The sequence below is a fragment of the Mya arenaria genome, chromosome 4 (assembly GCF_026914265.1).
Source record: "Mya arenaria isolate MELC-2E11 chromosome 4, ASM2691426v1".
NCBI classification, from domain to species: domain Eukaryota; kingdom Metazoa; phylum Mollusca; class Bivalvia; order Myida; family Myidae; genus Mya; species Mya arenaria.
In genome coordinates this window covers 79,269,971-79,283,702 of record NC_069125.1, presented here as the reverse complement: position 1 = coordinate 79,283,702, position 13,732 = coordinate 79,269,971, and the positions used below count along the sequence as shown (strand labels likewise).

The following is a 13,732-nucleotide window of genomic DNA, read 5'->3' as shown; positions in this document are numbered from 1 at the left end:
GGATTATAGAAGAAAACCCCAATTATGTAAGAACGAGTTTACTAAAATATCGTATATTTTATGCTGGATCTATGATGTATAAATCACAAGTAAGGTTGAAGTTGATGTTCATTTCTTTGAAAGTTTGCGCGTGAATGTCTGCAAGAGATGCTAGAAGCTTCCATTCTTCATTTTGCAGGCCACAACAGGTCAAATGTAACAACGTCAAATCTACAATAACAAAATAGTAAAATTAACTTCATTTTGGTTTTAAATGTTATTTTTTTATAGAAAATAGAAGATATGTTGCATGTGACCTTTTGTGAGTTCGCATCATGATTGCTAAAAGTCAAATCTGTAGAGTTGGAAGTCCACGTCCATTTCCTTGAAGATGTCGCCGTAGTGCGCCCGCATGACCTTAAGGTCGTCCTCGGGGATCAGCTGACCCGCCACGCCACAAAAGGTCACGTGCAGCATTCTCAGATCTGCAGTACGGAAATAGGTTATACATGTAAGCTATATGTGCACTGAGGTGAATATTAAGTATTCCAAAAATAAGGTTGGCGACATATGTTAGTAAAGCACAGCCAACATCAATTTTGTATTCACATACTGCAGGCAAAAAGGGTTCTAATCTGATCTTGACAAAGAAGGAACTTTAACATGGTTTACATCCTATGACTAAATACGACAGTGTAGAAGCCTAGAGCGCCTCACCGATCTTCCTGTGTCGAACCATCTCGCAGAGCTCTTCCACGGTTTGCACGGCGATCATGGCGTTCACGTTTAGCTCCCGGAGCCGCTTGCAGCGGACCACTAGCGCCAGCAGCGCCTCGTCCACGATCTCCCCTGTGTTGTCCAGCTCGAACGACACAGTCTCTGCAAATACAAGACTTGTATTACTGCTGTAATTGATTGAACTAATATAACTATAAGGGAATATGGATACTTGTATGATGTAGTTGTGAACTTACTAGTATATTCAACAACAAATCCGCTACTACCATCACCATTAGTATACAAATATGTTACTTCTATTTTTGTTTTCATACCTAAAGTGCTGGTGTACGACTCTGCGATGTGGTTGACGGTATCTGCCAGCCGCCAGTCCGAGTCGTCGTCATATCCAGTCCACACATGCACGTCCTTGACCGGAGCCTCCTTGACCAAAATTGGTGCGATCTCGTTGTGCAGTCCGATACTCTCAATCCAGAACGACACGCGCATCTGCGGGCACGCACGTGCTAGGCGTTTCCATGCTAAACCGGATATCCTGTGCAGGTGAGGGTCGTACCGGAAGACTTTGATGTTCAGGAAGGTTAACTTCCCTTCCAACGATTTCGCAAAGATCTCAAGTATTGAGTCTGAGAGGCAGTTGTAGTTGAGCGCCAAGTATTTCAGGTTGGTGAACTTCCCGATGGTTTTGTGGAACTTCTTTACTGAGTGAAGTACGAGGCGGGAGTGGAAGAAGTCCTCTATGATCATGTCCTGGACGGAGGACCCCGACTGGAACGCCACGGCGTCAAGCACTCGGCACCCGCCGTATGCTGGCAGCTGCGCCGTTGACATGTCGAAACACTTGATGCGTCGCTGGGTCTTTAGGAACTTGGCGAAAAGGCCAACGAGCTTTTCTTTCGGGGTGTCATATTTCCAGTACCTTTCAAGTTCCAGGCGACACATTTCAAACTCGATAAGCTGCGTTTCGGCTTCTTTAAGCGTGGAAAATAGCTGATCAATGGACTTCTGGAAAAGTTTGCATGTATAATAGGACGGATGGCTGCAGCTAATGGAAAGATTTCGTAGGTAGCTTCCAAAGCCCTCCGCAAACTGGCTGGCCTTGTTGCCGTTAATCTGGGCGCGATATCCACCCAGCTCAAACGAGCGGGACCGCCACAGGCACGGCGTGGAAAAGGCCAGAGACCAGCTTTTACAGACCTGGGAGGCGCGTAAACGATCTGCGTCACTCAACAATTTAAACATTTCGATAAGAACAACATCGGGCAAGTTAACCCATTTCGGCTGATTGTTTGTTCTCATTTTTATTCAATTTTATCTATCTTTTTTTATGAAATCAATTGTCACTACTAAACTTTTGCTATGTCTTCCGCGCCGTTGCTATGTCAGCGACGTCAGAAATAATTCGTCATACTTTAACTACGGTTACGTCATGACGCGCCGTAATGTGACGACGTCAAATATGCTATCTCATTAAAATCCTGTATTGAAATTTTAGTTCATTCTCAATTCCAAATCAAACTTCAGCGTGCACAGGACTGGGACACAATTTCAACGACGTCATTTCCGAAATGGCGTTACGTGCGCATACAATTTGGCGCGTTTTTCTTAAAAACGACTATTAAATGTCATTTTTATCATTTTTAAGCAAAAAAAAGTGTATAAATATGTATTTCACGCATGCACGAATCCACCATGTACCATGTTAGGCTGGTTTGGATAGACTTTGTATAATTTTGCCACAAAATCTGTAAGATATTTCGACCTTATTGAAATAAATTCGTTGTAGACATTGTCAAGAACTCGGAGAGAAGAATTACATATATAACTTTTGGAATAACGATAGATTTGTATACAGTCAATGATAAAAACAGGTTTCCATAATATATAAACAACCTATCACAGATGTTCAGAAAGGCACCCCGCATTACATGCAAGCCTCGTCAACATTCGCACTGCAGGACAAGAAGGGCTCAAACTTCATTCCGAGGTAAACATATGCTCAGATGTGAAAGAGAATATAAGAAGTCATATTGTAACCCAAACCGCCTTTGAAACCGCCTTGGTGTGTGTTTATGTTGCACATAATGTTATCACGTTTACGTGTCACCAGTACGTGCATTTTATATTTTATAATTTACGTTTAATTTGATACAGGGGATTTGGGGTTCTTCGAGAACAATGTATGTATATTATGTAGTGCTTGCGTGCGTGCGTGCGTAAGCGCGTGTGTGTGTGTGCGCGCGCGCGTACGTGCGTGCATATTGTGTTTTGGGTCACAATCCTCCATTATTTATCCATTAAGCAGTAATTATAAATATGACAAAACCTTATCTAATTATAATCTACATACATGACTTATAGCGAAGGTTTTCAGTTATGCATATACAAAATGAGTGTCGTATTCACCTTTCCGTATCGTCAATTTTACCGTGATGAGGTGGCCCGGGACACATGCACATGTATTTGCACATTCATTTTATAATTATCAGCATATGTTTTATATTATATCATAGTTTTTATTTATAAAGATTTGTTTTGTATATTATCAATGTGTATACCATTAAAATATTATTTTTTTTTATAAAGAATCGTGACCTCAGTTGTGGTATTTCATGCTGAAGGCTTATTTACTTCAGAGATCAAATATGATAAGATACTATCAGATAAGATAAGATAAAGTTTTATTACAATCATGGGTCATTTAAACTATGACATGTAAATCACAAAATACATGAAGCAGAAAATCACGGAAACCCGGTATAGGTTGTTAATTCAAATAAAGATTAATTAATTCCGATTTTTTCAAACACAAATAACATAATAATAGTACAGTGGTTATTAAAATTTAAAATGTTTTCCATTTTTATCTGTGTAAAACTTGAATGTAATTAAATATAATCATTGTATGAATCTGACTTATTAGTATTTTACTATTGATATAATGTGTTCGAGTTAGAGTACGGGAAATGTACGGTGTTTACAAATACCAATTATACATTTTTTTACGCAATATGGCAACTAAAGTATGAACTTCGTAGGTGCAAGCAATTTATTCCATAATGTTTTCGTTTCGTCGGAATTATTGCTTTGTTTCGTTATTGTATTTTATGCTGGTCATACCAGCCTTTACTAAAAATGAAAGAGTGACGCTCATTGAAGTCGGTAAATTAGAGAAAACATCTAATAAACGTTTGACAGCTGGTGATCATTCGAGCGGAACGACCAAAATAAAGGATATTGATGGGAGGTTTTGGGGTAAATTGCTTGATGTAGGACGTGAGGACAACGTTGATGGAAGGCTTCATCTGGTATAACGTATTCAATGCAAAAACTAAAATGTTTTAAACAAACATGCATGTAAATTGTAACTACTAATTAATTGACAATAGCATGAACAATTACCTAAACGTTAATTGGGCTGAACTGAACCCATCTGGCTCAAATTTCTGTTATAATCTTAATTTCAATGAGAACACACTGGTAAAATATTGAAAAGATGGAATGAATACTATTACACTTTATTTTGAATGATTTGTCCATGTAGCTCCCCTGCAACTGCATTGAAGATGAGAGCAGTGTGGCACGACTCCCTAGTGGATGGGTCGCTGTTCTTAACTACACAGATCTGAGTGTCTGCACAGTAACTGCAGGCGAGTGTCCGGGTGTCATGGACAGGGTATGGATGATATCAGTACAATGTGGCTCAAAATACATCAAACATAGTATTTTTTCTGATCAAAGTTAAAATATCATTGAATCACCACATATTAGCAATCTATATGGTATAACGATGTTCCTCCTTAGCTTGCGTATCCTTGCTCCTCCTTCGGCTTGTGTGCCCTTGCTCCTCCTTCAGCTTGCGTACCCTTGCTCCTCCCTTGGTGTGTATACCCTTGCTCAGCTCCTTGGCTTGCACACTTCATCTCCTTCCTTGGTTTGCATACCCTTGCTACGCGTTTGGCTCGTTTAATATTGCCCCTGCTTTGCTTGCATACACATGCCCCTGATTTGCTTGCATACCCTTGCTCTCCCTGTGATTGCAAACCCTTGCTCCTCCCTGGGGTGCCAAACCCTAACTTCTCCCTTGACTTGCCTACCCATGCCCCTCCCTTGACTTGCCTACACATGCTCCTCCCTGGGATTGCAAACCCTTGCTGCTCCCTGGGATTGCCTACCTTTGCTTTTACCTGTGATTGCATACCATTGTGCTCCCTGGGATTACAAACCCTTACTTCTCCCTGGGATTGCAAACCCTTACTTCTCCCCGGGATTGCCTAGCCTTACTCCTCCATGGGATTGCCTACCTCTGCTCCTGGCTGCGATTGCGTACCCTTGCTCCTGACTGGGGTTGCATACCCTTGCTCCTGCCTGCGATTGCATACCCTGCTCCTGACTGGGGTTGCATACCCTTGCTCCTGCCTGGGAGTGCCTACCCTTGCCGCTCCCTGGGAGTGCCTACCCTTGCTCCTCCCTGGGCTTGCATACCCTTGCTCCTCACTTGGCTTACCTACCCTTGCTCCTCCCTGGGTTTGCCTACCGTTGCTCCTCCCTTGGCTTGCCTATCCTTGCTCCTCCCTTGACTTGCCTACCTGTGCTCGTCCCTTGACTTACCTACCCTTGCTCCTCCCTGGACTTGCCTACCCATGCTCCTCCCTGGACTTGCCTACCCTTGCTCGTCCCTTGACTGGCCTACCCTTGCTCCTCCTTGGACTTGCCTACCCTTGCTCCTCCATGGGAGTGCCTACCCTTGCTCCTCCCTGGACTTGCCTACCCATGCTCCTCCCTGGACTTGCCTACCCTTGCTCCTCACTTGACTTGCCTACCCTTGCTCCTCCCTTGACTTGCCTACCCTTGCTCCTCCCTTGACTTGCCTACCCATGCTCCTCCCTTGACTCGCCTACCCTTGCTCCTCCCTGGGAGTGCCTTCCTTGCTCCTCCCTGGAGTGCCTCCCTGTCCTCCTCCTTGACTTGCCTACCTTTGCTGCTCCCTGGGAGTGCCTCCATGTCCTCCTCCTTGACTTGCCTACCCTTGCTGCTCCCTGGGAGTGCCTACCTGTGCTCCTCTTTGACTTGCCTACCCTTGCCCCTCCTTTGGCTTGCCAACCCTTGCTTCTCCCTGTGAATGCATACCCTTACTCCTCCTTTGGCCGGCATACAACATTTACCTTATTTTTTTTACCAGATTCCTGGATAACAAATAATATTAAACTATTCTGACTCAAAGAATTTCTGAGTGATTGCGAAAATGTTTTTTTTAAGCCTCTACATATCACTCTCTTGAGTGCTGAGTATTCCTGATAAAGCCCCTAAATACCACTTACAAAGTCAAAGAGAGAGTTACATCCTCATTCTCAGTAGGCAAACTATTGTCAAATGTTAATTTATATAAAATGATGATTTTTAAATCTGTATAGTATTTTTCGATGTTTTGATTAATTTAGACATCTTATATTGTATACATTTCAGATGAAGAAGGCCCTGTTTTTTGGAGCGTCAGCAATCATAATACTAGCCATGAATCCAAAATTTATAAAAGAAGTATGTATCACTTACAGTTTTTCTTAATGATTTTAAAATTTCAGCCTCTTTTAAAAATAAAGGTATTTAAATGGCAACATTTTTCATTTAGAGACTTTGGTAATTCATTTTTTGATAAATGAAACATTCTGTATTTCGGTTTATCGCTTTGATGCTATTATTATTCTAAACAAGTCATGGGTCACATCCAAGTTACCAGTATATTCTCTCACAGATTGATGTGAGCCAGCTGTTCTCAAAGCCTGTGGTCCTGGTGGATATTGCAGAAAACATCACCAACATATTGCATTTACTCAAAAGGTAATGTATCTTTTACTTAAAGTGTGTTTATTGTTTTGCTGAAAGGTGTTCCCATGTCCAGTTTGCTTGCTAGAAATGGTATAAGTAGACTGTACTGATAATGAGTAATGCTGTTTTCTTTGTTTTGCAGCAAAATGAAGATGAAAGCAAGATTTTTGTACAACATTTCTCAAAATATAGCAGATTCTCAGGTAACGTTAAAATTCCATAGTAAGAAGATGCAGACTGGACCAGAACTTATATATATGTCTTTTGAATTATAAACATGATTTCTATTAATTTTCACTAAAAAATATTTTTCTTCCAAAGAATATGTCATTGAAATTTTTATATCTGGAAATAGTTTGAAAATAGAACATCAATGTATGGTAATTTATTATAATGTACAAAAGTTATTGTATGATTAATGTCCTTGTAGAAGTATTATACAACTGTGACGTTGTGGGGTACGTGTGGCCGGTATAGCGGGCGGAGTTACCATGAATGGGACGGAGTTGTCTGTATGGGACAGCACGAGGCTCCTAGGAACAAGGATGGCAAGGTATGTCTAGTGTAATACAAACTAAACATGGACAGCAGAACAAGTCTGGTTAGATGGGAAAAGTCCATAACAAGAACTGAAAGTGAAAAGGTTTTAAGTGACATTAAATTAAGAAGCAGATTGGAACATTTTGCCTTTCACCCCACAGAAAAGCCAGTCTTAAAATGCTGCAAATTATATCGAAGATACTTGAGTACACATTATTTATTTACTGTGTTTAAATAGTTAATTCTGCACAATTTCAACTATTTCTATCAATTTATAAAAGGATTAATTTCTTGAAAGGCCAAATGAAAAATCTCAAATTGGTTTTGCAGGTAGATGTAGAGCATTTCTGGAACTATTTCTACACAGCGGTGTTGGTGCTGATGATGATCCACTATATAAGGACACGGCGGGAACAGGCCTGGGAAAACCCAGACTATATAGATGTACGTCTGCAATAGTGATTCCATTTAGGCAGAAAATCTTATTAAACTATTTTGTTATCATAATATTTGCTGGCATTATAATACTGAACTCATTCAAAACTGAACTGTTAAAATGAATAGGGTTCAGAAGTTGTTGTACTGACACCAAACTTGTATCATAATGAAGAAATACTTTTCCCACATGTATTGTATTGCTTAACATTTTTTACATGTTCTAAACTTTAAAAATCATGATTCAAATATAGTATGCAGCTATGCTTATCTCCGGGAATGTTCAACTATGTAGCATATATGGAACAACTTCTCCAAATATGGTACAACCTCATTGTTGTGCGACTTCTCTTATGATCACATGAAACGAGTAATCATAGAGGCTCAAGAACACATGCTTGTATAGTAGAGCAGGGCTAAACGATTGAAATCTCCTGATTTTAGAACAAGCCTAACTGTGGGCTGTAAAACTCCTTTTGTTCTGTAACCTGGCTATATCATGTACATCCAGGAAACATTGCGAGAGTTAGCGTACAGAGCCCTGGCTGTGATGAAGATAAAAAGATATACTAAGGAGGGGACCAACGATTCGTGTGCAATATGTCTGGAGAAGTTTTACCTCAAACAGGTATTCACACATGTGATGCTTTTACTCAAGTTAAACCAGACATTTTGCAGATACAATCTGGATGATTTTATTAAATGCACAATGATAAGACTATGATACAGTTTTATTTATTTATTTTTATACTCATTTACTGTTTCAATATGTCAAATTGTTATGTTTATTATGTTTATAATAATCACTATAATAAAACAAATTTTTGAAATACTTTTCTTTTTTCAGAAACTGCGTGTTCTGCCGTGCAGCCACTTCTTCCACACCAAGTGTGTTGACCCCTGGTTGGTGAGGAACCATACATGCCCCCTGTGTAAACTCAACATTATAGGTAACTAGTGAATGTAGAATATAGGTTACCTATACACAGGTAACGGGTCAATGTGAATATGGGAAGCTGGTCAATATAGAACATAGGTAACTGGTCAATATAGAATATAGGTAACCAGTCAATGCAGAATATTGGTAAACATTCAATGTACAATATAGGTAACCAGTCAATGTAGACTATAGGTAACCATTCAATGTAGAATATAGGTAACCAGTCAATGTAGAATATAGGTAACCAGTCAATGTAAAATAAAGGTAACCATTCAATGTAAAATATTGGTTACTGGTAAATGTATAAAATAGGTAACCAGTTAATGTAGAATATAGGTTACCAGTCAATGTAGAATATAGGTAACCAGTCAATGTAGAATATAGGTAACCAGTCAATGTTAAATATTGGTTACTGGTAAATGTATAAAATAGGTAACCAGTTAATGTAGAATATAGGTTACCAGTCAATGTAGAATATAGGTAACCAGTCAATGTAGAATATAGGTAACCAGTCAATGTTAAATATAGGTAACCATTCAATGTAAAATATAGGTAACCATTCAATGTTAATTATAGGTAACCATTCAATGTAAAATATAGGTAACCGGTCAATGTAGAACATAGGTAACCATTCAATGTAGAATAAAGGTAACCGGTCAACGTAGAACATAGATAACTATTCAATGTAAAAAAAAGGTAACCAGTCAACCAAAAATATTAACAGATTTACTTTTTACAAATTTTAAAATGCATGTTATACAACTATGAAAACAACAATTTTCAACATGTACATGTAAATTTGAAAGGGAGGAATAAAATATTGGATTTAGAATATCTGAGCATCACTGAGGATGTGTGTATTTCAGAAAAACTTGAAAGTTGACCAGAACATGACTGACTCTGCCTCCCATCTTGGTTAGAACAGACAGGAAATACCCAGCATACAGTGGACCAATCAAGTGCTATTTAAAACAAGCCTTGAATTGATCATATGAATTCTGTTGAAGAAATATTATTCTACATAGTCTTAGTCAAGTGCTAGTACATAAACACCTTTGTTAAGCTTTCAATTTTGTGGTATATCTTTATTATTATGTCAATTTTGATCGTTTTATATTGTTGCTGTCTGATATCATAATGGGCATGATATTCTGTTTTTCAGATAGAATACAAAACATTTCCCTTAAAATTTTAATTTGAATCTCAGATCTTTTCAACATAAGATTACAGTTATTGTTCTATTACTTAATTTTATTTCTTGATGTAAATCTTGAAGGGGGAGAAACAAAATGGTTGTGTTCATTTAATTGTTGATAAGACTGTTTTCAGATTCTCCCCTTGTTATTTAGCATGTTAAACGTTAAAAGATATTTGTTAATTGGTGACTGTTAGAACTTTTTTATACATGGTGCTATGTTAAATAGGATTTCGTTGTCAGAAGTTTCAAGTTCATGTATAATTTCAGTATTTTGAGATGAACAATAACTGCTATAAAAACTCTATAAAGCAGGTTTTCTTCCTTTTAAAATCTTGTTGTTAAAACAAGACACGTAAGTACAAATACATGTATTATAGTGATTTAAATATTTCCGATATACTGATTATTTTATACACTTTGTTTCCAAGTTAACCCTATGTCTCCAAAAACATGGTCATCAGTCAGTTGAAAACAGCATGGTAACAAGGCCGCTGTGTACTGAAGAGCTAGTTTGTTTGTACCTTCATAACAGCCACTTCAAACACTCAGTTTAATACCTTTATACATTTGAGTTAGTCAATGCATCATTCTTGAGACAATTTAATTGGCTGATTGAAGTGAAACATTTGCACACTGAACATGTGTGTATGCTGTGCGAGGATATGAGCCCGCCTCTTCCGTAGTTATTTCCTAGTGATAAGTAAAAGAATATGCAACAAAAAACGCCGTCAATTTCCTCGTGTGTCGAGTCGGTTGACTGATTATAGATGTATCACTTTATATTAAATCAACATGGTGAATTTGTGCGGAGCAAAAGCTACAATCATTCTGTATGCTTCAAAACCGTGATATGCTTAGTTCATTGGCAAACAGTGGTACATGTACCCGTAAACCAAACATACATGAACTTGTATACTTTTTATTACTACAGCATTTTAGCAATTATATTATGAGAAAAAAAAACTGCGATTTTATATCCCCCTTTTTATGCCCCCACAAAGTGGCGGCATATAGGGTTGCCCTTGTCCGTACGTACGTCTGTCTGTCTGTATGTACGTACGTCCCGAAGATTGTTTCCGATCTAATTCTTGAAAACCGTTTGTCCAATCCTCACCAAACTTTAAACACATGTTTGTGACCATAATATCTTGATCAAGTTCCTTAGCCATGGAAATCGCTTTTGTCATTTAGGAGTTACGGCCCTTTATTTGCAAAACAAGACTTGAAAAATACGTCCCGAAGATTGTTTCCGATCTAATTCTTGAAAACTGTTTGTCCAATCCTCACCAAACTTTAAACACATGTTTGTGACCATAATATCTTGATCAAGTTCGATAGTCATGGAAATCGCTTTAGTCATTTAGGAGTTACGGCCCTTTTTTGCCAAAAATACTTCAAAAATATATGTTTCCAATCTAATTCTTGAAAAGTATGTGTCCAATCCTCACCAAACTTTACATACATGATTGTGACCATAATATCTTGATCAAGTTCGATAGCCATGGAAATCGCTTTAATCATTTAGGAGTTAGGGCCCTTTATTTCCCAACAATACTTAAAAAATATCTTATCCGATCTAATTTTTGAAAAGGATTTGCCCTTGTCCTTACGTACGTACCAAACTTTTCACAACTTTACACACATTTTCAGGAGCATATATCCATTATGCTTTAGTATCCTATATGTGCAGATTATCCTATATAATTATTAAGGCTTATTTTCTGTGACAAAAAATCGAAGTGGGGGCATCCGTGTCCTATGGACACATTTCTAGTTTTAAATGTAATTCAATCCACAATACCTCTGGTTACGTTAAATTTATATATGTCTAGAAGTCTTGTGGTGGTTTTATCAAGGATCTTACTAGCCTAGGAGAAATTTCCAACATTGTAGTACCACTGTTGAAACAGTCTGGTAGATAAGGTTCAAAATCCCTCCTTCAACTCTGGATGAACTGTTCCAAGGTCTTTGGTCAATTCTGGATGAACCTTTCCAAGGTCTTTGGTCAATTCTGGATGAACCGTTCCAAGGTCTTTGGCCAATTCTGGATGAACCGTTCAAAGGTCTTTGGTCAATTCTGGATGAACCGTTCCAAGGTCTTTGGTCAATTCGGGATGAACCATTCCAAGGTCTTTGGTCAATTCGGGATCAACCATTCCAAGGTCTTTGGTCAATTCGGGATCAACCATTCCAAGGTCTTTGGTCAATTCGGGATCAACCATTCCAAGGTCTTTGGTCAATTCGGGATCAACCATTCCAAGGTCTTTGGTCAATTCGGGATGAACCATTCCAAGGTCTTTGGTCAATTCGGGATGAACCATTCCAAGGTCTTTGGTCAATTCGGGATGAACCATTCCAAGGTCTTTGGTCAATTCGGGATGAACCATTCCAAGGTCTTTGGTCAATTCGGGATCAACCGTTCCAAGGTCTTTGTTGATACTGCCCTTGACAGAATATATCTTTTATTGCCTCATTTTTATGTTTGTTTTTACATTTTGTTGTTAAATATTTGTGTTCCATGAATAAAAATTGTCATACCTGTTTTGTTATACTTGATATCATAAGCGAGTTCTGTTATAGTTGATGATCGTTGAAGTGTTGAGATGTGCTAAGGCAAATGCAGTCATTGCCCTGACCTCAATGCTGTACTATTTGTATGGATGGATACTGCAGTGTAGTTTACAACTGTTCAGGTATCTTAGTATTAAAGGGACTTTCAGCCCGACAAATTTACAAAAGATGGGAAATACATTTTTGTTGTGCCTGAAGTCAGTTATGATAAAATATGAGCCTTATAGAAAGCAACTTTATGCACAATATGTTATATTTCACCAAAATATTTGCAAATGCTTGGTAACAAATAGTTTTAGAGGATGAGAAATGGCAATGTTAGCCATTTTTTCATGAATTTGATAAAAGAACAATTTGGGTGCATATCTTGCCCTAAAATATATATTAGTGGAACACTACACATTGTCAAAATATGAATGCTGGTGACGGAGCAGGCTACACTGAAAGAATACAAACATTTCTCAAATTAATATAAAATGGCAAAAAAGCCACTTCTGACCCCCTGTACCCAAGCCCAGCCACTTTTGAACCCCCTGTTCCTAACCTTAGCCACTTTTGAACCGCCTGGAAAATATTAACTACCGATAACAAGATTGTAACCGTGTATTTAATAGCAGAAAGCGCAAAAATATTAAATGATTGGTGAATGCTAAAAGATTTACTGTGATCTACTATAGTCTCATAAGGTAGAAATACCGTGTTTTATGCTCATTTTTTAAAAATTAAACTCTGTATCCTTCATAAGAACAATTGTTTTCGACATTTATTCATTTTTTTTAGAATGTTAAAACAATTTTATTAATTGTGGTATATCTTATTTGGGAGTAAGAGTGCATCTTTAAGCGGCATAGACTGCCCTTTGTTTTTATTTAAAATGGTGCAGTAGAAGAAAAGTCATCTTTAATTTAAGCCTTCATTTTAAATAAAAATGTTGCCTTCCGATGTAGCATTTATGATGCAATTTATCACATGGTATACACACACTGTATTAGCATATGCCAAATTTCCAGTGCTTTTGTGATTGGTGCATGTACATTTAGCAGATGCAAATAAAAGATGAGTACCCATAGCATGCTTCGTTTCTCATACTGCCAGTATAAAAGCATAGATGAAATAAAATTACACCCTGGCAGTTGAAACATACTCAACACTTACAAGTTTCATCACTAACATCGTTCCAAAATGATTGCGCCGAAACTATTTCTATTCTTAAGTACCAGGCAATAAAAATTTCAATCTGAACAAACTCAAGTTAATGAGCGAAAATCACCATTTTGACCCTAGCTGGCCCTAACATCCTTATTGATAACCTTGCGAGTATTCGCTGAAAGCCAGGTTAATAATTTTTAAAATATTTCAGTAAGAACTCCAAATATACATGTACATTCATAAACTATCAATTTATTGTTATTTAATAATGTTAACAAGAATTCCAAGAAACAGGTTCTAAATAGGGATGCAAACAAATATTCAAATATTCAATCGAACATTTGGTATTTGAATGT

General features: G+C 37.9%; 2 protein-coding genes across 2 annotated transcripts; one reads left to right on the top strand and one right to left on the bottom strand.

Moving 5' to 3' along the window:
- Positions 1–58: 58 nt before the first annotated feature.
- Positions 59–2,016, bottom strand: LOC128231105 (F-box only protein 39-like). Its single transcript, XM_052943525.1, has 3 exons — positions 1,032–2,016; positions 697–858; positions 59–210 (listed from the first exon to the last, which is right to left on the bottom strand). Exons 1-3 carry the CDS (start codon positions 2,014–2,016, stop codon positions 59–61), a joined length of 1,299 nt encoding a protein of 432 aa, XP_052799485.1.
- Positions 2,017–3,728: 1,712 nt separating this feature from the next.
- On the top strand, positions 3,729–12,197 carry LOC128232671 (RING finger protein 215-like). Its single transcript, XM_052946367.1, has 10 exons — positions 3,729–4,025; positions 4,262–4,393; positions 6,184–6,255; positions 6,470–6,555; positions 6,686–6,746; positions 6,974–7,096; positions 7,414–7,527; positions 8,030–8,146; positions 8,366–8,468; positions 9,325–12,197. Exons 1-10 carry the CDS (start codon positions 3,777–3,779, stop codon positions 9,339–9,341), a joined length of 1,074 nt encoding a protein of 357 aa, XP_052802327.1. The 5' UTR covers positions 3,729–3,776; the 3' UTR covers positions 9,342–12,197.
- The last annotated feature ends 1,535 nt before the right edge of the window (positions 12,198–13,732 follow it).